Source organism: Sciurus vulgaris, assembly GCF_902686455.1.
Source record: "Sciurus vulgaris genome assembly, chromosome: 3".
Lineage (NCBI taxonomy): Eukaryota > Metazoa > Chordata > Mammalia > Rodentia > Sciuridae > Sciurus > Sciurus vulgaris.
In genome coordinates, this window is record NC_136463.1 from 3,064,706 (window position 1) to 3,088,736 (window position 24,031).

At 58.1% G+C, this 24,031-nt stretch overlaps 1 protein-coding gene across 8 annotated transcripts in view; it reads left to right on the forward strand.

The window, feature by feature from the left end:
- RBFOX3 (RNA binding fox-1 homolog 3) overlaps positions 1-24,031 on the forward strand; it is a 395,456-nt gene that overhangs the window by 297,142 nt on the left and 74,283 nt on the right. Inside the window, exon 1 of one of the 8 annotated variants that reach the window (XM_079131102.1) lies at positions 20,952-21,106. The exons of 3 other annotated variants lie outside the window; for them this stretch is intronic. In XM_079131102.1, the coding sequence (XP_078987228.1) occupies positions 21,002-21,106 (105 nt within the window). In that variant the 5' untranslated portion in view covers positions 20,952-21,001. Of the gene's footprint in view, positions 1-20,951; positions 21,107-24,031 lie in introns of those variants that run through there. 4 more of the 8 variants (XM_079131108.1, XM_079131101.1, XM_079131103.1 and 1 more) reach the window with 4 other exon arrangements.

Here is a 24,031-nt window from a genome sequence, read left to right on the forward strand (position 1 = left end):
TGCCTAGGACCTATATTTTGGTGAGAAGGCCCAATGCTTACTGTCTGTTCAAACACATTGCCTGGGAGACCAGCTGGAGGCAGGAAGCTGCAGAGAGAGAGAGGATGCACTCTGTGGTCGGAGACTTGGCAAGGGCCTCCTCTCATTAGCTCACTTCCCCACCCCTGCACTCTGCCCCCAGACCACCGGGGAGCCTGAGAGGCGGTCAGGGAGTGCTTCCAGGTGGTCAGGGCCTCTGGGCTACTGGCTTGTGGGGTGTGTGTGCCAGAGACAGCCCGGCCCCACAGGAAAGACCAAGAGCCTTGGTCCAGTGCCTGTGTCCTGTCTTGAGAGGCACAAAGTAGGGCAGGTGACTGGAGAGCTGGTGCTGGACAGTGACTGGCTCTGCCTGTACACGTCACAGTCACCCGAATGGACTCCAGGGGTGTTTCTGCAGTGACCACATCTAAGGCTTTCCTGGAGCAGCAGGAAGAAGAGGGGAGTGAGGTGAGGGCAGAGACCCTGAGAACTGGCCGGAGAAGGCCACCCTCCCCAGCCCAGCCAGGCCTGCACTTCAGACTCGGAGCCTGTAGTATTTGAGTAGGAAGAACCAGGAAGCTGATGAATTATATAATCAAAGAGATAACCATTGCTGCCTGGGGGCAGGACTGGCTAGCTCGGAGGAGCTGAGGGGGACCAAGCCAGGGAAATGAGGTGTGAGTGCGTGGGGGGGCGCTCTGGCACCCACTCGCCTCCCAGTGGCAGGGGGAAAGTTCCGCAGGGCAAGCCCTCCCCAGAGGGAGACTCTGGGGCCAGCAGATGCTCCCTAGAATGAGGTACCTGGCTCCAGACCAGGGCTAGAAGGGAGGGAGGACCCATGTCCATAAGAGGAGGGCTTCTTCCAGAGTGTCCTGGTCCTGGAGATTGTCCAGTGGCATTATCTCACAGGGCATCAGCCGAGGCTCTAACTCTAGCCAGGTCGGGGACATGGCCTGGAAGCATCCCTGTTGGGTTGCCAGGAGTTCTGGTTCCATACAGGAGCAGTTCGGGCCTCCCTAGAGAGGGGCACCCTGTGTTGGACAAACGTGGGGCAAGGTCAGAACCCCAGTCCAGCCACGCCCCCATCCTCTGGCCTCTGGCTGTTGAGCGGATGGTAGTGAGTGGAGGCCACCGGTCCTATGGCGAACCTCGGCAATGGCGAGAAAGTACCCGTACCTGCCGCGTGGACGTGGGAAAGGAGCGCTTGGTCCTGTTAACTAAGAAGCCGTGAGTCCAGCAGATGGTTAGAGCTGGCTCTGCAGCCTTTGCTCTGTTCTCCAGATTAAAATGCACTTGCTAGTCGTGGAGCGGAGCAGAAGCACCTTTACCTGTAAGCACGTAAGATCGGCTCCTATTGTCGGGGAGGCAGGAGAGGAAGCCGCGGGGCTCTTCTTCTCTTGGCATAGAAACTTCAGATTTCAGGACTCCACTGCCTTAGTCGAGCGTTCTCCCCCAAAGCAGAGCTCGAGATGAGGGCTGGCCCACAGGAGGTTTATTTGGGGTGATCAGGAGGATGTGCAGCCGGCAGAAGTGGGAGGGGGAGGCCGAGCCGGCGCGTGATGGAGCTGCTCCATGAGCTCGGGCCACGGGGCTCAGGCCTGTGATGGCCCCTCTGAGGAGCCGTGCGGAACGCACCCCCAGCTGCCCACCTGAGCATGGAAGAAGTGAGTGCAGACCCCTGGGCAGGGTGATAGCCCGGGACATAAACTGTGGCACCCCAGGGTGGGAATGGCCCAGTGGGTTTCTCAGGCCTCCCCCACATGCAGTGGCCCAAGGAAGGCGGGGGTCTGTGGCTCAAGAAGGCCGGGTGCTGTCGGCCTAAACCGCAGAGGCCGAGGGCTTCGGCAGAGGCTGGAGAGAAGAGGAGGGCAGAGGAGGTGGGGAGGGACCCAGGAGGCATCTGACGAGGCCACCCTGGTACCCCACACTGGTCCATGGCAGAGACACAAAGGTGGCAGCCAGCCGCAACCACCCTTAGGAGTCAGCCGTGCGCTCTTGTTGTGAGAGGTGCGTGACTCCCCCGCCTCCTAACCCACCACCAAGTCCTATAGCACCATTAGGGACGTTTCACCGCGTCTTATAACCCTCTCTTGCTCCTACTCAAAACCGGTAGCCCATGGAAACAGTAGGACAGAGGCACGTACCCGAGGTCGATATCTGCCACTTCCACCTCCTGAATCAGGGCCGCTGAGTTCTGTCCTTTCCTGGTGGAAAGGCAAGTTATTGCTTGCCTTTATATAACCTTCAAGGGACTATCTCAGAAGCCCCAGACTAAATACCTCATCACGAGGCGCGCCGGGGGTTGTCCTGTGGTCCGTCCATCACGGCAGGCAAGTGGCAGACTCTTCCTCCTCACGTCCAGTCCCACGAGTGTCGCTGCTTCAAGGTGGGAATGCACTTGGTTTTCTCAGATGGACAGGTGACCAAAGTCTTCAAGACTGGATCGTGATAAAGAGATTGATCACAGCCTGTGGCGAGACAGTATCCAGACGCTGCTGTGCTCCCCGTGTAGGGGCGAAGCCCTCTGAACCGTCCTCACTGGCGGGGATCAGCAAGAATGCATGTCCCACGTCAATCACCGTCTCCCAGGCAGCAGAGGCCGAGTGGACTGTGCCACTGAAGTAGGCGCGGCGGCCAACGTTGAGGCTGCAGTAGGTCAAGTTCCCAGAAGCCTGCGGTCGTCCACGTCGGTTTGTCTGACTTTCGCAGGGTCCTTAGAGGTGACTGAACAGGAATGCAGTGGGGGCCTTTCCCGCGGCTCCCTTTAAGTGTCTGATGGTAGATGTGATTTTGGCAGCTTCCTGGATGTGCTCTTTTTTGTGATTGCTCCCTTGGCCAGGGCCTGGGGACGTTTCCTGGGTTTCCCCTTGGCTCTTTTTGGTCAAGGCACCCATATGTGGGTTATGCCAGATGCTAAGTATATTCATCTGAATTTCATATTCAGACCGGGAAGCAGATCACAGGATGGGTCCATGAAGCCACCAGGCCTGCCATAGGTGGACTTGGGTCAGGAGGTCACGTCTCTGGCTTTCCATGGATCCCGACTCCACCTGATGGCTGGTGGTGTCTCAGCTTACTGGTGTCCTACTGCCTTCAAAAAGTTGGGTATTTCCTGTCCCCATGGCAGGCTCTCCAGACAATGTCTGCAGTCCCCTCTGGAGAGGGATTGGGGGCCTGTCCTTGAGTACACTGCAGTGACATCGCAGGCTTACTGGTCTCCCTCAACCCGAGGGCTCTGGCTGAGAACAGGGCTGAGCCTGGTGAGGCTCTACAGTCTGCCAGTGGTGACTGATGCACCCACCGGTCTCGACTTCCTTCTGATGGTACAAGTCAGACAGCACCCTTGCTGGCCTCCCGTCGTCTCGTCCCCAGGAGCACCAGGCTCTATTGGCACAGAACCTGCACCCAGGACTCCCTGGCCATCACCAAGCCTGGCTGACCGCGATGGCGTTCACCTCCACCTTGCCTGTGGAGGTTCATCTGTGGTGCTGTGTCTGGGTTCTGCTTTTCTGGAATCTTATCATCCTTGTTGACACTAAGGAGCTGGTGACAGTGGCTCCTGATGGCAGTGCCAGCCTGCAGGAAGCACGCATCTCTAAGCCTTCCAAAAGCCGTGGTACCCCTCAGCCATGTCGGTCCTGAAGCCCTAGTGAAGGCAGCATCCCTGGCCCTCCTGGGAAGTAGCCTTCTGCCGGGTTCTCTGCTCTCACCACCCTAGGCCTTGAGACCCATGCCCTCACTCACTGAAGACCAGGGACATGTCTGCCCCAAGGAGCTGCTTGTGGCGCTGCCTCAGGTGTCTTTGGGTCATGGACGCTCCTCCAAGGTCAAGGCCTCCTCCCTGCCTGGACCTCCATTCTGCTCTGCTCCAGCTCCTCCGCAATGCACTCATCCTCCTGCTCCCGGCTGGTCCTGCAGCTCTGTGGGAGTGTGGCTAGTCTCCTGCAGCTGGGCTGTCCTCCCTGGCCTGGCTCACCCTGACTGCAGCCACTGCTCTGTGGTGAGGAGGGCGGGTGAGGTAGCAGTGGCGTGGACAAGCCTCGTCCAGTAGAGCTTCTCTGTCCAGGTCCTTGCTGGTCCTCTCAGTGAGAAGAGTCAGTTTTCTTCCAGAAAGGGGGAAGAGTGGCTCCTGACAGTCCCCGGGGCTCAGGGTACCCAGGGGTGCGGGATTCTCAGGCTCATGCACCAGATGTGCTGATCTGGGGGTCACGCTCCTCCTTATCGAGCTGACGTTGGTGGAGTTACTATGGGCGTGCATCCAGGCTCCGTTGCGTCTGCTGCCCTTACGGTTCAATTCCAGGACTTTAGCAGATGAGTTCTGCTGACATGCGTGGAGGCCAGTCCCTTGAGTTGCCAGCCTAACCTGAGGCTGTCATCTTCCTCCAGGCTTCTAGATCCATTAGCAATGCCAGTCAACACCACGGCCCTTACCATTGCCCTCGCCCAAAGCCACCGCCTGGTCCTTACCATTGCCCTCGCCCAAAGTCACCGCCTGGTCCTTACCATTGCCGTCGCCCAGAGCCACCGCCTAGCTGCTGCATACCCAAGCGCCTCCTGTCCCCCTGCCTCCTTCCCAACCCTCCACTGTGCAGAGTCTGCATAACAGTGATGCTCCTACATGCCAGCTGTTGTCACACACTATTTGTCACCAGAAATGGGGTCCTTAGAACTATCTGACCGGCAATAGTTCCAGTTTCAGAAGCCCATCCCGAGAGGCTACTTTCAAGCTACCTTGGGAGCAAACCGTTTTAGCTTGGGAAGTCCCCAGAAAGCAGCCCCTGAGAGAAAACTGTGCAGGTAGGTGTGTACTTCAGGAAGTGCATAGGAGGAAGGGGTCGAGGAGACCTGAGAGGGAGAGATGCAGACCTCATCTGAGGGCGTGTTGCAGGGGTAACACCACTGTGGGCAGCGGGGCCTCGGGCCCAGGAAGGAGCCGGTGAAGAATCACCTGTCCACCTGAGGGATGGAGGGGCTGCCCTCCACAGGTGCCCTCTTCCTCTGACCAAGGATTGCTGCATGTGGCCTTAACGCATTCCCACTTCCAGGTCTGCCTGTTTGTCGGCACCGTGAAGCAGGCTCCAGACGGTGTCCCACGTGGCAATAGCAGGAAAGCCCCAGGGCAGGAAGTGAGAGATGAGCCAGGCAGGTGAGGGACTGTCAGACTACAGCTGTGAATGAAAAGGGGGGCCCGGGCTGCCTGGCATGTGAGCTCCTGGGTGGTCCGGGGCAGTGCCTGCCTGCACCTCACTCTCCCTGAGAGTAACGCTGGAAAATCACCGAGTGTGCCGTGGGAATTGTGAGATGGTGTCGGGCAGTCTTTGTGAGCTCTGAAGCTCTACCCTCATGGAAGGGGTTGGCAGGCGTGTGTGAGGGTGACAGACTGGGGCACACCCCAACGCTGTCCTGGGGCTACCTCTCCCACCAGTTGCACTCTGATCCCCAGGATCCTCCCCTCTGGCTGGTGACCAAAGGCCTCTGTGGATCACATGGCCACAGGGAGCTGTCCGTCACGAGTGCAGGGTGGCAGGGCACCCAGCTGTGGGCTTCCTCGCCCAGTCCTCCAGGTCTGAGCCCGGCCCCACTCCACCTCCATGCCAGGGAAGCCTTGTCATTGCCTCGAAGAGCACCCCGGGGGCTGAGGGCATCCTCCCCATCATGACTACTGATGTTCCAGAGACGTGTGTCACCACCCAGAGGCTGTGACAGCTCTGAGTGTAGCGGCGGGAGGAGGAGGAGACAGCACTGCGGCGAGGAGGTGGTGCTGGTTTCAAGTCAGGCCTGGCTCAGCTGCTGCAGGGGAGGAGGTGCAGAGACAGGCCCCAACGTCGGAGGCAACTCTGCAAACTTTGCTGAATCTGCCCCAGGCTCTGTGTCAGTCACCCCAGCCTCCAGTGGAGGCAGGAGTGTGTGGTGGAAAGGAAGTAGGTGGGAGGGGTGAAGGGACAGAGACAGGGGAGGCTTGTGCAAGTTCAGTACTAATTAAGTGTGGCCCACTTCCAACAGCACCAACGGCGGGAGGGGCTTCAGTAATAATAAAATTATAGTAATTACAAAAGTAATGGACACATCAGAAGCATTTTGCATGTTCTAGAAAATATGGGGGAGATGGAGATGGAGACAGAGAAAATGTGAACAGAAGTCACAGGCCCTTAAGGGTCAGGGCAGAACCCCACCAGAGCAGGAGGGTTCAGGACCAAGGACAGCAGCCAGGCTGTCCGTTGGGCTCCCGGCCCTGTGGAAATCCCACCGGGGCTCATGGTAGGAAGCTTGGTTTCCCGACACCGAGTACAGTGCCCACCACCAGGGTTTATGGCTGCAAAAGCTTCTCTGGCTCCCCACCCCACCCCTGCCACCCAGGCATCTGCCCTACCCGCCCTTGTATGAAAGCAGGGGAAGTCCCTCTCTCAGCCCATTGCCTTTGGAGCCAAGAGGGACAGACCTAGCTAGCCCAGCCTGGGGCTCAGAGCAGGCTAGGTGAGGGTTGGCTGGTCTGGGAGGTGCCCAGGCCTCTGCCGCTGCTCTGTGTACAGCTCAATCCGATCACGATAATTTTACACATCATGTTTTGCTTTTGTGTGTCTGAAGTGGAAAAGGAATCATGCTTTAAAAAACGCATGGAGAGGATGAGAAGAGGGGTCGGGGGGACAGGGGAGCAGAGGAATGGGTGGAGGGGGTGAGGACAACAGGGAGCTGAGACGAATGGCAATTCCAAGGAAATGGGGACGTGGCCGGCCCAGCCTGCCACTCCGGCGCGAGCAGGGACCAGCTGGATTTCTCCTGCCCTGGCCTACCCGCCACCCTGGAAAGGGAACTTTGTGGGGAATCAGAGGGTTCATATCCACCAGGTCCGTTTTCAGATGTCATCACCTTCCCTGGCAGAGATTTGTCCTGCGGGCAAAGTTCTCTTTGTTTCTTATGATTGAGTTTATATGTGGGTTTCTGCCAGCCCAGCAAAGCTCTCCTGGCTTCAGTGACTCCCCAGGGATATGGTCTGCGAAACCTCGAGGCCTGGCCTGCCAAGGCCTCCCCTGCCACAGCCCTGTCTGGCCTGCAGGGAGCTGGGTGGTGTGGAGCCCAGGGCTCGTCCAGGCCACCCGTCCCTGCAGGGTGCACCTCCACCCTCTCAGCTGTGAGCTCAGGAGGCCCCCTCTTCGGCTCTGCCAATGGTCTGTTCCTTCTTCCCACATTAACTCCTAGGGTAGGGAGCACTTGTGAGGGACACCATCATGCCCACCTCACCTGAAGTCCTGTCTTCTGACTCAGCAGGATTGGCCACGGCAAGGAGGGCTGTCCCGGGGCTCCCTGCCCTCCCAGGGGCTTTCACCTCTCTCTGTTCCCAACACACCGGCAGCTGGGCTGAAGACCTCAGGCCGCCTTTCTTTATTTTATTTGCATACTCTCCTTGACCATCTGTAATCTCATTGAGCCTTGGACAGCAGTTAGGGATGTTTCTCATCTTATGGAGACAGAAACACAGGGGTTTAGAGCACCACTGTCCGCGAGAACTTTCTGCAGCAAAGGGGATGCTGGACATCTGCGTCAAGGCACTTGTCACACCACAGGTACGGTCGGGAGCTGGAGATGGAGCTGGCACAACCGGGAAACCAAAGCATGGCTTTCGTTTCAGCTTAATTAAAGATTTAGAGGATTATTTAAGAGATCTAATTACTTCCAGTTCAAGGTCACCTGTTCCCACCCCAGAGGTCATTGGCATCTCTTGGTGGACCATTGGGCTCAGACCATCCAGATGACTAGCCATGTCCTCTTCCTCAAATTCCACCTAGGCTAATTCTCCTCACAGGAAAGAAGGCCAAGACCCACAGCTCATGCAGACGGGCTATGGACAGAGGGCTCTGGTCTGATCCTCCAGGGGTGGTGGGGGGCAGGATGAGTGAGAACCAGGGAGGAATGTGCCCAGGGACAGCATGGGAGCCCCCTGAAGGAGTGTGGCCAGCAGCAGCAGCTGGAGCAATAGCCATTGCTCTGTGGCCCCCAGGGTGACTGAGGCTCCCAGCCAGAGGGAACAGAGGAAGGCCGAGTAGCTGGTCAGACACTACGGTGTGTCCTCCAGCCCCCGCCCTCACCACGGTTGTGCCCTGCTGCATGGCATCCGCCCTGCGAGGCCAGCCCCCAGCTGTTCTCCAGACCTGCTCCTCCTCTCCCTCCAGACCAGCAGAGTCCACAGTCCACAGTCCCACAACTGAGCTGGAGACTGCTTTCAGCTTCATGTGCTCAGCATCTCCACGGGAGAGAATTCATGTTTTACCACTGGAAAGCAGCAGGGTATCAGGCATCAGGAAGCTCAAAGATCCAGAGGCTTCTCACTTTCCCCAAAATCACAAGACAGACTAGAGGCCCGGGCAATCAGTTCTGCAAAGTCCCTCAACTGCTCCGAGCCTTGGTCTCCCCAGGGCTTCCCGTCTGTCTCACAGGGTTGTGTAAAGCATGCTGGGTGCCTATGTAAATGTACCCCATGAGCTGGCAGCTCTGAGGTTGTGAGTGCTGGAAGGTGTTCCCCAAGCGCCTCCCTTCTGCACCTGGGCTGAGGTTTTGCCTTGTGGGCAGCGAGGAGAGAGCACTTTCCAGAAGCAGCGGTCAGAGTTTGCTTCCTGGTCTGGCCCAGCATAGAGAATGACTGTCTCACCCACAGCACTCCCAGAAGGCAGCCCACCCACCCAGACCTCCTAACACAGAGCAAAGCATTCCAAGGCTGACCTCCAGAGCATGCTCAGAACCTCAGGAGTGCAGGCCCAAGCAGGGGCAGAAGTCGCTTTGGTGGCCTGGTATCAGGGCAGGACTCCCTCCCATACCTGGAGATCCCATGTCAGCAGGGGTGGGGGAGCCTAGTGGTCTCATGGGTCACAGCTTCCCTGACTGTCCAGTGCTGTTTTCTCCTTCCCTCCCTGCTCTGCCAAGGGAAATAAATGGCCATAGAGGGGGTGGCCCAGCCAGGTACAAGCCCCAAGCCACCAAACCTCACCATTCTGGAGGAAGGAGAGTCCCCCCGATCCAGCCCCTGGTTGCATAAAGATACATCAGTTGGAAAAAATATCTACTTCCTGGCTTGCCCCTGGGAGGAGAGCACCACGGCGGGGAGAGTGGAGAGTGATGGAGACACAGGCAGACACAAAGGCGGAGGACGGAGAGACAGAGGCCTGCAGGTGGGAGAGCATCACATCGCTGCTTCTACAGCCCACCCCACCTGCTCACGGGATCCTATGTTCTCCTCCGCCTTGGCCATCCACAGCCCACCCATACCTGGGCGGGGCCTTGAGGCAACATCAAGTCGCCATCATGCTCCCTCCTGGCTAGATACCAAGAAGCGCCAGGGCCACTGCTCCATGTGCACCTGCATCAGTCAGTCCCTCCAGGTGGGGCAGGATGTGGAGAGGTGGTCTGTGGTTGGTTTCCAGCCAGCAGATCCCAGCATGCTTCTGGGGCACACCCCTCACCGCCTACCATTGGATTCTGAGAATGCAAACAAGTTTGAGCATGAGCCAGAACAAACAGTAATTAGGAAGGTAAATCCAACGCCAAAATACGCATAATGCATTCCAAATTCAAATAAGAATTATTTGTGGACTCTCTGCTCTTTCTGAATTATCAGTGGAACGTTCCACTCCATTTGCATAGATAATTGAGAGTTTACTGTACTTTCTGCACCAAGGCCTGGGAGATGAACAGGGCAAATTCAGTCCATCTAGGTGGAGGGAGAGGAGGCTTCCCTGGCTGTCTCATTTGGCCACTATGGAGAGGAGGGACCCAGAACAAAGCCTGGCACTTGGAGGCACTCAATAAATATTTGTTGAATTAATTAACATGAGTTATTGATCATTACCTTGTGCCAGCTCCTTTGTCTATGAAATGGGGATTCAATACAAAGGGAGGATTCACCATTCCATTCTTACAGAGGCAGAAACGGAAGCTCAGGACATTGACTTGCTCACCCAGAGCCACGGCACATCAGGGGCAGAGAGGGGCCTGGCTCTAGGCTGAGGGGGACCACGGACATACACAGGGGAGAGCCGCAGCAGGCAGTGGCAGAGGACGGGCTGGGTGGCCAGGCTCAGCTCTGCTCCTGTTCCTCAGGTAGAAGAGGCCATGACTCGAGCTCCACATCCCACTTCCACCCTGGGTGCTCCCCAGCTCTCCCTCCAGGAAACAGGACGGGTGACAGCTACTGTCCACCTCCGGCCCAGTTTGCAGAGGGACCTGTAGTATAGGATAAGGTGCAAGGAGTCCTGGGTGCCTGAGGTCCCGTCTGTCCAAAGAATTGTCACTGGGACAGTTACTGCCATGCCCTGTAGCACGGAAACGAAGTTCTGAGGCCTCTTGCTCTAGCTGGGGAGGAGTGTGAGTAAGCTCGTCCTGGAGCTCAGAGCGGACAGCTCAGGCACATGGGAGCTGGGGCTGGGATGTGGTCCCCGTGCACCCTCAGCCTCAAAGCCCAGGGTCTGCCAGTGCTGACCTCCTGGCATGTCCTGGGAAGGAGGAGGGAGAACAGAAAGAAGCCACGCTCCACTCTCTGTGCCCCCACTGCTGTCCCAGGACACAGGGACCCGATGTCAGGACAGAGCAGACAGAAGCCAAGTCAGAGAGCGATGTAAATGCAGCAAGCCCTGTTGCTGAGTTTGTTTGAGGTGAGGGGATCAGTGTGCACCTTCTGCCGTAGGTAGAGACCCTGGGGCGTCCCTTTGGCAATGGCTCTGACAATGGGAAGGTAGTGACTGGGTGAGCGGGAAGTACTGTCCCTGCTCCAGCCCAGCACTGCGGGTCAGTTTGTAACTGTCCAGTCACCACATTGAAACAGAATGTGTGAAACTATTTTTTAAAATGCGCTTAATTAACATAGCCGCACTCACCAAAAGTATTATCATTTCCACACACAACTGACACACACGTTGCTCTTCACTCTTTTTGCTGTGCCAGGTCTTCAAACCCCAGCTGTGTCTCACACACACAGAATGTCTGCTGGGATGAGCCCTGTTTCAGTGCTGAGCAGCCACAGGTGGCCACAGGCTCCCTATTGGACAGCACCAGGTCTAGCTGACACTCTTGAACCAGGCAGCAAATGTGCCCCGAGATTCCCAGCAGAGCCCCCTTTCCCAAAATCAGAGGGTCTCAGCCACTGTGATCCTAGAAAGAGGAGAAGGTGGCAGAGCCCACCTCTACCGTAACGGGCACAGCAGAGAGGGCGGCTCCGTGGGAAACGAGGACAAAGTCCACAGCATCATCATAAGTGGTCTCTCTCTCTTACCCAATTCTTAAAGGGGAGTTTACCCTCAGGGAAGGGAGAGACAGGCTTCTCCTCTTGCTGTCTTCACCTTGCGTCTTCTGCCCCACCATGACTCTTCCCCGCTGCCCTTTCCCCTATGCCCTCCCTGTCCTCCCCAGATCAGGCTGGGCAGCCTCAGTGCTGCTCCTTGAACCCCGAACCCGCCTACCCGGGTCCTCCCAGCCTCCTTCCTCTGTGCCCGTTCAGTGATTTGCCCTCTACGTGGCCTCCCAATGGGCAGGAACTGGCCATTCTTTCCTCCAGAGAAGAACTTGGCCAGCTCAAGGGTCCATTGACTCTCTTCACAGCATTTACACTCAAAAAAGACCATCCCAATACCATACAGATTCCGGCCTCCCAGTGTGGACTTCCAATTACCCACACTCAGCCAAGTGGCAGCCACTCCATTATAATTCTGTAATTGCCACATAGAATTCCTATAAATTTGCTGTTAATTTTTAACCACTGCATCCTTCTCTTAGAAAGTGTAGCAATAATTTGAAAATCTATAGATGATATTTTAAGTGGATGGAGGAAGAGTGGGAGGGATAACTCCAGTAGGGCTCGTGGAGAGAAAATCCTAACCCAACAGCAGTAGTGTTTAGGCCTGGGAAGGTGCACCTGGGGCTTCCCCAACTTCCATGTAAATGATTCTTCCTAATCTGTGGTGTGTGGGTGGCAGCAAGCATTGATCAGAGTCTGGTCCACCAAGATCCTGCTCTTAAATGAGAATGGCTTTGTGCACTAGGCTGTCTCTTCACAGTACCTTCCTTGTCCCCCCTGGGAGGAGCCCAGCACCCGAGTGCAATCTCTCTGCATCGTGCTGCTCAGCAGTGCTACGTGGACCAGGTGCTTCAAAGGAAATGACAGCCCCACAGACGGTTCTGCCCCTGGCCCCCACCAAGCAAGGGAATACCCAGGCGCCAGGCAGAGAAATCAGCCTGCTCATGAGGCAAGTGGAGAGGAGATGGGGGTGAGCCAGAAAGGAAACTGTGGGGTCCACAGAAGCCCTGGACACCCAGGGCTAGCAGAGAGGCAGCCAGGGAGTCCTAACTGAGAGCAGTCTGCTTATCTTTGGGGAGCTCCTCAGAAGGATCAGAGAATGAGAAAGTGGATTACAGAAAGCCTAAGAGAGACTGAGCCCACGGGAGGGTGCAGGGCCCCAAAGGGGAGCAAGAGACTGATTTGGCTGGGAGGGGATTTGGAGCACAGTGGCCCTCAGCAGGGCTGGCCACTGGCCACCTCCTGCAAACCAGAGAGGGCCCAAGAAGGCGGAGTTCAGTCTGCCCTGGAGCCCCAGGGTCTGCCAGGAGCTGTCCCTGGTGCTGACGGGTCACTATTGCAGGGTTGAAGCACCGAGTCCTGCCAGCTCTGGTTCCAGCTGCCAGCAGGGTTTCAGCTGTGGACATACACATCCAGTCCCTGAGCCCACCCCCAGAAAAGGGGGAGATTGGCTCCAGGCTGGGAGGGTTATCAGGCAGCAGCAGCGATGAGAAATTGGGCCACAGAGCGATTTGAAGGTCCCAGTGTTTGATCTATTGCGGGGCTGGCTCCTCACAGCTTTGCTGCTCCCGAGTTTGGTGACCTGAGAGAATTAAAGCTGCCTTAAATACAGTGTCTGTTGGCTGTATATTAATCAAGCAGGAATCAAAAGTCACGGCATCCTAGGGAAGTAAGAAAGGAACAGACAGCTCCCCCCATGCTAATGCAGCAGCTCTCGGCAGGAGGAGACGGGGGAGCCGCTCAGAGCAGCACAGGTTCTCCGCTGGCCGCCAGCTTCCCCAAACCTCCTTGCCAGTGAATTCTCAGAAACCCCATGCCTCGGAACCGGAGAGTTGTCTTGGTGCCAAAAAGTTGCTGGACCCCAGTGCTAGAGTGGATGAGGAAGAGAAGGGTTGCCCCCAGGAGGGAGAAGGAGCAGAGGATGGGTGCTGGGAGGGCCAGTGGCCTCGAGGGGCCCTGTACCCAAGTCAAAGCATGACCCACACCCACCAGCTGTATGCCACTCCTGCTCTCTGGCAAGCTTCGGGGATGCTGAAGGACATTAGTATCCTCTGCCCCTCTCTCTGCTCATGTCACACTCATACCTGCAGCAATTCACACGACCTGCCCAGTGTCCTGGGCTGCCAGGCAGGGCTGCTGCTGGCCAGGATCCTACCTGCAGCCCCTCCCAGTCCGCCACTGCTCACTCTCCTGAAAGCTGGAGAGAGGGGCTCATATTTGGTTCCTGTCCATGCTGGAGGTGTGGGAACGTGAGTCTGCAGATTAGTGTTAGTGTCTGCTTCTTCACTTCCTGCCAGCCAAACCGTCCACAGCCTCTGAGTCCTGGGACAAGCTCAGCTCCTATGAGCTTCATTGTAAGAGGCTCTCGAGCCCCTCCACCCACTGCTGGCCAACTTGCTGCTATGTGGCCCAGCTTCTGTCTGCAGCCTGGCACTGGCTGGCCTCCCCAGGACCAAAGGCCTTGCCATTTCAGGACCTCCTCCCTGGGCCTCTGTGAGCCTCCTACTGGGCCTTCAGTGAACTGATGCTTTGGCTCCAGGGGGCAGAAGGCAGGGGAGAAGGGTAGTGCCAGCCCCTCACACTCCTGTCCTGAGAAGGGTGCTTTACCTAGGTGGGTGCTGGGGCAAGGGCACAGAACCTCTCAGGTGGGCTCAGTTTGGAGTCCTGACGCCCACAGAGCTGGCCATGGGGCACCCTGGCCATCCTTCCTTCTCCATGGTGCTGGTTGCGTCTGTCTTCTTGGGGCCCCTCTTCCCCTATGCTGAAGGAAAGGACACTGGTTTCTCTGTCAAGTAAGAATTTTAAAACTAGTGGCAAAGTGGAGACCCCATGACTCCCTGAAAAGCCAGGTGACACAGGCACACCCATGCCACCTCCACCAGGGGTGATCCACACCCCTCTTTTGGTGGGAGAGCAACCCCCACCTCTTCCCATGGGACTCTCCTCAGGACCTCTGAATTTCTCAGTTCTAAGTGAACTTGAACAGATCCGTGTTCAGCACAGAGATGGCGGCCACCCGACCCTCAGCTGCGTACCCGCCATCTCCCCTTTGGCAGACTCCTGTCGCCCGGCCAGTGCTGCAAGCGCTGGATTTGTTTGGCTTCTTTCTTTGACACACAGTTCTGCTCTACAAGCTCTGGAGGGTGACCCCAGGTCTCTCCTGAGAGCTCGATGAGGCGACAGTGGCTTCAGCGTCTGGTGCGAGCTCCCCCAGTCACTTGCTCAAGGCCTTCGCCCTTCGAGTGAAATTAAGATGGAAAAGGTCTGTGTGAGACATAAGGCAGACTTTCTTGACAGCCAGGGTGATAAAAACTCGAATGGGCTCCCCAGAGAGACGTCAGGGTCTCCCTCTGTGGAGTGCTTCAGGGAGACAAAGAGAACAGACAGACCTGCCCCGAAAGCCTGCAGCGACTTCCAGCTAGAAGGCAGGGGTGGACAGGATGATCCGAATCCCCTGCAGCCCTGTTCCTCGTGCCTCTGAGTCTCTTTTCCTCTCCAGAGTCTGTTTCACTGGGGGGAAGGAGAGGTGACCCCAGAGAAGCGGCAGAGCTGTCCCTGGTGCTGAACCCCCCCCCCCCCCCCCCCCCGCCTGCTGCAGTAGGGCATCAAGGGTGATTTCAGTGCTGCCTTCCACCCAGGCTGGGCTGCATGGAGCAGTGAGTTATGTTGGCTTTCTTTGGCAGTGTCCTGGGAGCCTGGAGGATGGTAACCCTGTAACCGGAGGCCTGCCCTGGCGTGAGCAAAGGCTGTGCTCAGTCATGTCCAAGGGCATTTCATTTGAGACAAAATCAGAGCTGGAGTCTCCATCTCCAAGCAGAAAGACAACTTCCCATGCCTCTCAGAACGCTTTTTATCTGTGGCCATTTGTGGTCTTGGCACAAGGGCACCAAGAGATCATGCACAGGCTTAAGAGGGGATGGAAGGTCCAGGGTGGTGGTCAGGGTCAGAGTGTGGAGTGAGGACCCAGGGAAACTGAGCACCGCGTGGCAGATCAGCTAGAGTTCTGCAGGACTCCTCAGTCCAACCACAGCTTCTCTCCTTGGCTTCATCATAGGGTTCAGCAACCCACTGGGTTCTCACGACCTCCTGCCTAATGAGAAAGAGGAAATTCAGGATAATTGCCGTGCAGACCGAGCAGTGGTGTGATTAGTAAATGCCCAAGCTATCACAAACGACTATTCCGTTAACAGATTTGGTTTGGGGGGTGATCCTGTTAGGAGAGGGAGCCAAGGCTAATGATGAGGTATTCACAGAAGGGCATGTGCCAGGCACAGGAAGCAAGAGGCTCCCATGAATCTGAGTCAGGAGCCTTGTTTTCCAGCCCAGACTCTGCCTCTAACTAGTAACATGACCTTGGGCCACCTCTGTAATCTTAAAAGTGTCATCATATAGCAAATGGGCCTCATTATACCTTCCCTACCTAACTTGCAATGATCAAGTGAGATGAGATATGGTAAGCCACTTTGAAAAGGTTAGGAAAGAACCCAGCAAATGCAAGGTATTGTTACAGTTAGCAATCAATAATGACAATAAATCACCATTTCCCCCCTTTGTATGCTCATATTCCTGGGAAGTTAAAGCGGCCAGGCTCCTGAGCCTTCAGATTGGAGAGAGAACAGAATGCTGCCCTGCACCTTTCCTCCGCTGGCTTCTGGAACCAGTCGCTTAATGGTGGCTTGGCCGCGGCTGGCACTGAAAGCCAAAGATCTGTTTCTCCCAGGCTCTGCTCAGCCATGCTGCCACCTGCAGAGCGCAGGGCCAGGGCCGGGTCGAACGGCAAGGAGTTGTCCAAGGAGCTGCTGCGGGGCCTCTCCCCTTCCAGCCCCGGGGTGGACTTCCCAGTGCTCCCTGGTCCCAGCCTTTCCTTTGGCTCTGTGCTGAGCTCTCTCGCCTTCCACGGGAGAGAAGAGAAAGTCCTGGGGGCTCATTTAAAATAAATAAAGCTTGGCACCAGTGCTGAGTGGAAAGAGCAGCGTCCAGCAGCACCCACACCCCTTTTCTGGGAGCAGTCCTCTGGCTCCCTGGCCCCCGAGGGGAGAGAAACTTGGGAAAGAAAGATGTGCTTATAACTGCAACCCTGTGCAACTTCTGGCTTTGCCCATATATCTCGAGTCTGCCCTTTGCTTTCAGTCTCCCTGTATTTATTATGTTTAATTTTGCCGGGACATGGTTGTAAGTGAGACGGATGGACCCGAATGTGGCTGGCAAACGCCTCTTAATTAAACAGATAAATAAACTTCCTTCGCACGCCGATTTCTACTTTTGCTGCAGTCTCTGCTGGGGCCAGGGGGACGGCGTCAATGGGTGGGGGACCCCCGCCGAGCTGAAGGTGGGTGCCATGGCGGCCTGTGCTGGGCCTCACTTGGCCCCTGCAGGCTCCAGACCTGCCTGCAAGAGGGTGGCAGGGCTCCGGGTGGGGAGCCCCCAGAGGCCCCTCCTCACCACGCTGTTCTGGAAGGGGTGAGTGGGCCCCCTGCTGGACGCCACCAGTGTGGCCCAGTCAGCCAGGGCTGCACTGTCCCTACCCTCTTGCAGGGGCTCCTTTGCCAACGCTGCCCTACTGGGAGAACTGAATGTGCCAGGACAAGGCAAGCAGACACCCATTCCCAAGATAAGGAATCCTCCACGCATGGGAATCTGAGGGGTTTCCACTTTTTTTCAAATAAAGCCTAAAGGGCTAGACTCTTATGGTGTCGCTGGGGCAGCCCTGAGCTTGGTGCTTGCTCCGACTCTTTTCCCTTGTCTGCCAAACAGAGACACCAGTTCCCCTGGGAAAGTGTTCAGCTGATGATGGAGGACTCCGGTTGGGTCACCCCACACCTCGTTACACTCACCCCACCCCTGAGCTGGGCCCACACGAGCCTGTCCCACCGGGAAGGTCTGATTCTGCTACTTGGCCTCCTTTGTCCCCAGCGGTCATGCCCAAGGCAGGAAGGCCTGGCTCTGCAGAAAGCATGAGAAGCAGCAGATTCACAGATTACAGCTCTCAGCTTGGTGCAGCCTCATCTAGAGACTGAGAGCTCGCCCCTCATCCTGGGGAGCCTCTGCCAGACTCCCCACTGTCCTTGCCCTGCCAGGGGACGGTCAGCCTGAGCCCTGGGGAAGGGCAAGAGGCAGGATGGGACCGCGGGGCGCGCGCTTTCCCACTGGAGGCCCACAGGCAGCGTTGGGACTTCCCAAAGGACGGGGCAGCGGGGAGCGTGGGCATAGGCAACACACCCTGAATCACCTGGTCACAGATCTCATGGGGCTCTCTTTTGTTACAAGCACAGGCTATCTCGAGAGGCTGGTTCCCCCGGACACTTTTTGGCAAATGCTGTCCCATTACCCAGAGGTAAATACCCAAGAGACAGAGGGTGTCTGGCAAGGTGACGTGGACCTGGAAGTTGGAACAGGCAGGCACTGCCCAACAGCAGGAGGAGTGGTGCCTGCACCCAGCAGGGCCCCCGCCAGGGAAGGTGACATGGGACGGGGCAGGAAGGCGCTCCAAAGCCTCAGTACCATCCGAACCTTTTGAGGTACCTCCCTTGCCTGATATTTATAGTGGTGCCCAGGAGCACAGAAATAATTACAGCTCAGTTCCTACCTCCCTAACAAGGCCCTTCTCAGATTCAGGGCGTATGGGATATTTTTTACTTGGCTCCTTTTTTAAGTAGTGAATATTCGCACTGGATTGACAGCTCTTCCCAGCGCGCAGCCTTCCTTCAACTCAGGAGCTGGGGCAGCCAGGTGCATGGGCTTCCCCCACTGGCTGCTCAGGGTCACCCTCCCTACTTTGTGTGGCACCCAGAGCTCAGGAGGGTGGCCAGGGGTCTGTAGAGCCTGGAGATCTTTGCACCCCACAGTCTAATGCCCTGCTCCATTCTGTGCCTGGCATGGGAGGTACAAGGTGAAGAGGGCAGGGTTCCTGCCAGCAAGGTCTGCACAGTCAGGCCTGCATGACAGACTCAGAAACAATCACGGCAGAACGAGGTTCATGGCATTCACTAATTGGCTCGCTTCGGAAGTCACAGGTCCAGAGACCGCACGGGAAGCAGTGGATACCCAGCCCGTCCTGAGAAAGAAGCCAGACACACGCTGCGCGAGCCCTGTGCTAAAACGCTCTCTTAGTTCTGTTTGGGAGCTCCAGGTCTTCCTCTGGAGCCTGGGTGTGATGAGCTGGCTGGTGGAGGCCGGTCCAGACACAGCCCTCAGCCTGACGCGCTCAGCACATTAGGCTGCAGTCTTGCTTTATTGGCTTGGTTTTCCCGCCAGCCGGTGTGCTCACTCTGGGGCAGAGAACTTCATTACTACAGCCCCAGCACCTATTGCACCCACATATAATGGGTTCGCAACTCCAAGAGTGATCTGTGATGGGCACTGCTTGGAATACACCCCAAGTCCTCCTTGGGAGGTCTTGATCTCACAGTCCATGCTTGGTATCAATGGCGAGTTAATGAGAGAATGAGTCACAGGCCGGGCAGCTCTGGAGCCCTGGCTTAGGCAAGTGCTATGTGGCTGCCCCCAATTCCCAAGCGTCATCCAGGGAAGAGGCAGTGGGGGCAATGATGATTGACAGGCTCTCAGAGAGGACAGGTTTGTGAAACAGGGAGGTGGCAAAGCACATGGGAAGGAGGGGGCAGGTAGGACGACTGTACTCTGGCAGCCAGGTCCACTCCATGCCCTGCTCACAGGGGCACCCTCCTGCAAGGCCCCAGCTCACAAACACTGTGCCCAACCTCATGCTCCTGCCCCATATGTGCCAGGCCTTGGCACTGGGCCACCCCACCACTGTCTGAGACTGGGAGACCAAGTAAATAACCTGTCTCTATCCAAAGGAAGGGGTGGCCTCCAGGAGTCAAAAGCCAAGACTGCAGAACTCTCTGAGCCAACACTACACCTATGGGGATCCTAGAGCAGGAGTCTAGAAGGTCAGGTGAGCATGGACCACCTGGCCAGGTGGCTCAGCCGCCCCCCACCCCCAGGCTCTCCCTGACCCTTGTCCCTTCCCTTCTGCCTTTCTCTAACTTCACTCCCCTTCTGCCTAAGAGGGAGATGAACTGCAGGCTGTTTTGTTGGAAGACAGGTGCCTGAGAGGGGCTGCCCTGGTGCACCTGTCCATCTGCCTCCTCCTGGGGTGCTGGGAAGGATGCCATGTTGGGCACGTCTCCTGCCCAGGCCTCTTCCTCAGGCCTTGCAGAGGGAGCATCCGACCAACCTCAGCTTGGGTGTGGAAAGCGATGCCCCGAGAGGACGAGTGACTCTCCTGAATCACACAGCAGGAGTGGGGACCCCACACTTAGCTGCCAGGCCAGCCGCCTTCCCACTTCCAGGTGGCCCCAGCCCTGCCTCCTTGGAGTAGAGCCTGCTCTCCATAGCGAGGAGGGGAGTTGCAGGTGCCCTGAGGGTGGCGGAACTCAGAACTAGCACCAGATTGTCTGGGATCTGCCCCTTCCCAGAGGTTAGGCGTGTGCCCTGCTGGCTCTACCTCCAGTGGAGGCAACCAGCAGACTGTCCCACTCATAGCCAAACTCACCTGTGGCATGTCCTGGTAAGCCAAGATTGACCTGGGGGGTGGGGCAAGTGTAATCTCCGGGAAGGCTGGTGTGTTGTATGGCTGGGGAAGCTGCAGATGTAACCAAGCATGTCAGAGGTGGTACAAGGGGCCCTACCAACCACTGACTGGGTCAGAAGGTGGGTACCTATGCAGGCCTTCCGGTTGCCCTGAGCACACTAAGTCCAGTGCCTTTGGGTGTGAGGAGGGGAGGCTGCATGGTGGCCAGGGCTCCCTGTCGCCCATCCCCATATCAAGTACCCACAAAACCATGTGCCTGCGGCAGGCTGCTGAGGTGTCTTATGGGGTCTGGGGGCCGGCCGGAGGGCAGGTGAGACTCCTGGGGGCTCTGGCTGGTTTCCAAGCCTTGGGCAGCGGCGAAGCCTTCCCAGCGCGGAAGCCTCTGCGTAGGTGCCCTCATTACATCACCGATATCCCCGCCACCGAGCCGGCCTCCCTGAGGAGAGGCGCTTCTCTGAACGCCAGGCAGGACCAAGCTCCTTCCGGTCGGTCGGGCCGCAGAGCCGCTCCTCTCCGCAGCGGCTGGGGACGGAGCAGGGGCCAAGGGAGGTCCCAGACCCCACCACCCGGAACAGGGACTGCTCGCGGGCGGAGGAGGGGAGCACAGGGCCCGCGGGAGGGTGCGAGAGCTGGCAGCGCGGCGCAGGCCGGCGGGCGAGGGGTTAAGTGTGGGATCAGCTGTGGTGCCGTCGTCCGGGTTCTCTCCCCTCCGCGCGGGGCTCTGTTTGATGTTGGAGTACGCCAGGGACTCCCCCTCCCACCGCTACACACGCGCGCACACGCGCACACTCACACACGCACACGCACCACTCTTTGCAGACCGGGCTCCGGTGGCTCCAAAGTGACGGACTCCCCCTCGCTCCCTCGCATCCATCCTCTCGCGCATATATTCTCTTGCCATATTCTCGCGCGCGCTCTCTCCAGCCTCCCCGCCCGGGCAGGGGGAGCACCGGGCAGAGGCGCGCCGCTCGCCTTTCGATGCCTCCCTCCTAAAGAGCGCCACGAGGGGGAGGGGAGGCCCGGAGGAGGAAGAGGAGGAGGAGGAGGAGGAGAGACCGGGAGGGCGCCCGGGAGGCAGGGCGCGCGCACACACCGAGGGACGCAGCGAGCGCAGAGCTGCCTCCGGACGCCGGGCGCCCCCCTGCCGCCCCATGCTGTGCTCCATGGCGAACTCGGGCTGCCTCCTGCTGTCCAACTCCGGCAGCATGCTCCCGCACTCCGTGCCCTGCCCGCCCGCCTTCCTCTACCTCCAACAGGTAAGCGGCCCCCGGCCCGACCGGGCCAAGGCCCCCGGCCCCGCGCACGTGCGCCGGGCGCCGCCGCCCACGCCCCGCACTTGGCCGCCTCCGCGTCGCCGCTGGTGGCCCCGCTGCGCTCCCCGCGTCATGGCGACCGGCTAGGGGTGGGGGAACTGCGCCCCGGAGCGGCGGCGGAGTGCGGGGGCCCAGTGGCGCGGGGCGGGGGGCGGGAGTTTGGGGCGTCGCTCGCAACTTTTCCGAAGGCGCGGGAGGGGGCGGCGGGCGGAGTCTCGGGGGAAGTCCGAGGGGAGGGGGCGGGGGTTCCCGGCGCCCGGGTCACTTTGGGGAACTTCGCACCCGGCGCGGGGGGTTCGGGCGGGGAGCCGGGACCCCTCCCCGGCCGCGTCGGGATTTCTGAGGGGCCTCGCGGCGGCGGCGGCGGGGACGCGGGGTTCTACTGCAGCGCGGACAGTGCGCTGGGCCTCCGGGGAGGCGGGCCACCCGCCTGGTGGGACTGACAGGGAGGCCCCAGAGCTCTGGCCTGGGAGGGAGCTGGGGCCAGACTTTTTCAGTCTGCGGGGCTGCGCAGGAAGCTTGGGCTGGCGAGGAGGCAGGAAACCAAGGGACTCTAAGACCCCAGATCCCCAGGATGCCCCAGGGGGAGCCGCGCAAGGAGCTTCAGTGTCCGCCTGCCAGCCTGCTGGGTCACGAGGGGTGGGGGTCCTGAGATCCCACCCAATGCGGAATCAGTGCGGTCCCAGGCCTGCATTGGGGATGGAGGGGGGACTCCTTCCCCTCCCCAGGCCCTCTGGGCTGCGGTTCCTGGCACCAGCTTGGCCAGAGCCGGCCTGGGGCTGCAGTACCCTGGCCTCACCCACCCTGGCTGCCCACGTCTCTGGGTCTGCCCTCCCTCCCTGAGCTCCCGCAGCTAGCTCCCTTCTCTGTTCACGCCCTCACCCTCTGCTTGGGCCTGCAGGGGCGGGGGCGGCCGCTGAGGGAGGCCGGGTGGGACTGAGAGCTTGGGGCTTCAGTCCTGGGGCCTGCTCAGCCCAGGGAGAAGGCTCCCATAGGATCCCATCTGCACCCTGGGGTGGAACTGAGATGGATGGAGTGTACAGAGTGCCCACCCCAAGGGAGATCAAGATCAGGCCCGACAAAGCCGTGAGGTGAGGGTGCTCCCCGGCCCACCCCCCTGCACACCTGAGAGCAGGATGGAAAAGTGTTTCTTGGACTCAGTTAGTCTCCAGGTGGACTGGCCTGTGAGTGGTGGGTTCTTGTCTGTGTCCCTTGCACTCTCCAGAGCGCGTTGGACATGGAAAAGACTGGTTCCCAGAACTGGACCAAGGCAGCCAGACCCTGGGATGCGGGACACTTGAGTTGGCCCCTTACCAGGGTCCCTGTGGTGAGGACTGCCAAACATATTGACCACTGCAGAAGAAGGGACCCAAAACTGTGCAGTGGTGAGGAACAGTTGGTGCCCAGAAGTGGCCTGTGACCTGAGCCTTCGACCCTTGGTCTCACCTCCTGTGCCGTTTGGGGATTCCTGGACAAAAGCAGACCCATAGGCAGGGGATTGTTCAAGCTAGGCCATGAGCAGCTTCCAAAATTTCCAGTTGTCATTGGGTTGTGGGCAGTCAGGATGAGCCTCAAGGATGATCTTTCCAGCCCCTCTGAAATTTCCATGAGCATAGGAATTGCTTGGGGATCGCTGGCACCAAGCCCCAGAACATGCATCTAATAAGCTTCCAGGTGCAACCACTTGGGGTGGCTGCCACACCCAGCCAACCAGGCAGGAATGTCCTGGTCAGCTGGAAGCAAGGCTCTAGCATCTGTAGCAGAGCTTGGGATTTGGCGTGAAGTCCTGGTTGGTGGCTAATCCATAGCTTATTGGTTGTGTTGTCTTAGGCAAGTCACGTCCCCACTCTGAACTTGAGTGTCTTCTTTGGATACCTAGTCCTGCCAGGCTGAACCCAAGGGCTGAGCTGAGAGGAAGTGGGGCAATGTTGGTGCTGTTTTGATGGAGTCGGATCAGTGTCCATAACTGAGGTGAATCCACCAGCAAGACCCGCGGAGCAGACTCCCAGATTGCTCCAGGGTTAGGTGAATGCCTCCTGGCTGGTGACTCGTGGAGCTCTCTGTAGGGACATGTGGAGCAGTGAGAAGGCAGAAGGGATTCGAGTGAACTGGACCCATCTCGAATGGGTGTCAGCCCGGAGCTGGGAGCCTCTGGGAAAGCCAGGACCTGCCCCATTGCACCAGGTTTTGAAGTTCCTGATTTCCTTTGCGTGGCCACAGCAGTTCTGCAGGGGTGGCCAACTGTGTGTGGGTCTAGAATGCAGCCATTTCCTGGCTATTTGTGGGTCCACATTTTTATGGGAGCACACACAGCTCTGGTGGTCTAGGGCCTATATGAATCAAATAATGACATTTTGTTTGGGACCCTGCTCGTCCCAAACCACCTTTGTAGTGAGAGTCTACTTTCTGGCCAGAAGGGTAGGTTCCCATGTACCTGCCCCTGGCCAGGCCTGGAGATGTGAGAACCGGCCCCTCCTCTGCTCCTCTGGGGGCTGCAGGTCCTCTGCTGTGCGAGTGCTGGCCATATGCAGGCTGTGTATTCAGTCTAAACAGCACATCTGATATCAAGAGCAGAAGACATGAAATCAAGCAAGACGAGAGGCGTCGTTTGAGGCCCATTGAGACGCCGCACTCCAACAGGCAAGCTCTCAACCTATAGTCTTTGGAACTGCAAATCAAAAACTGAGAGGTCAACAGTGGAATTCCACTCTTCCTGTGAAAGCATCACTAACCTCTTCCTTCAGGGGAGGGCTGGACCCCAGGTAGGCTGGGGACAGGGCAGTGTCCCCTCTGGAACACACAGCCTGTAATCATTTACAAGTGCCTGTCGTACCTTCCTGTCTCAGCCCTTTTCTGGGCAGGGGGATG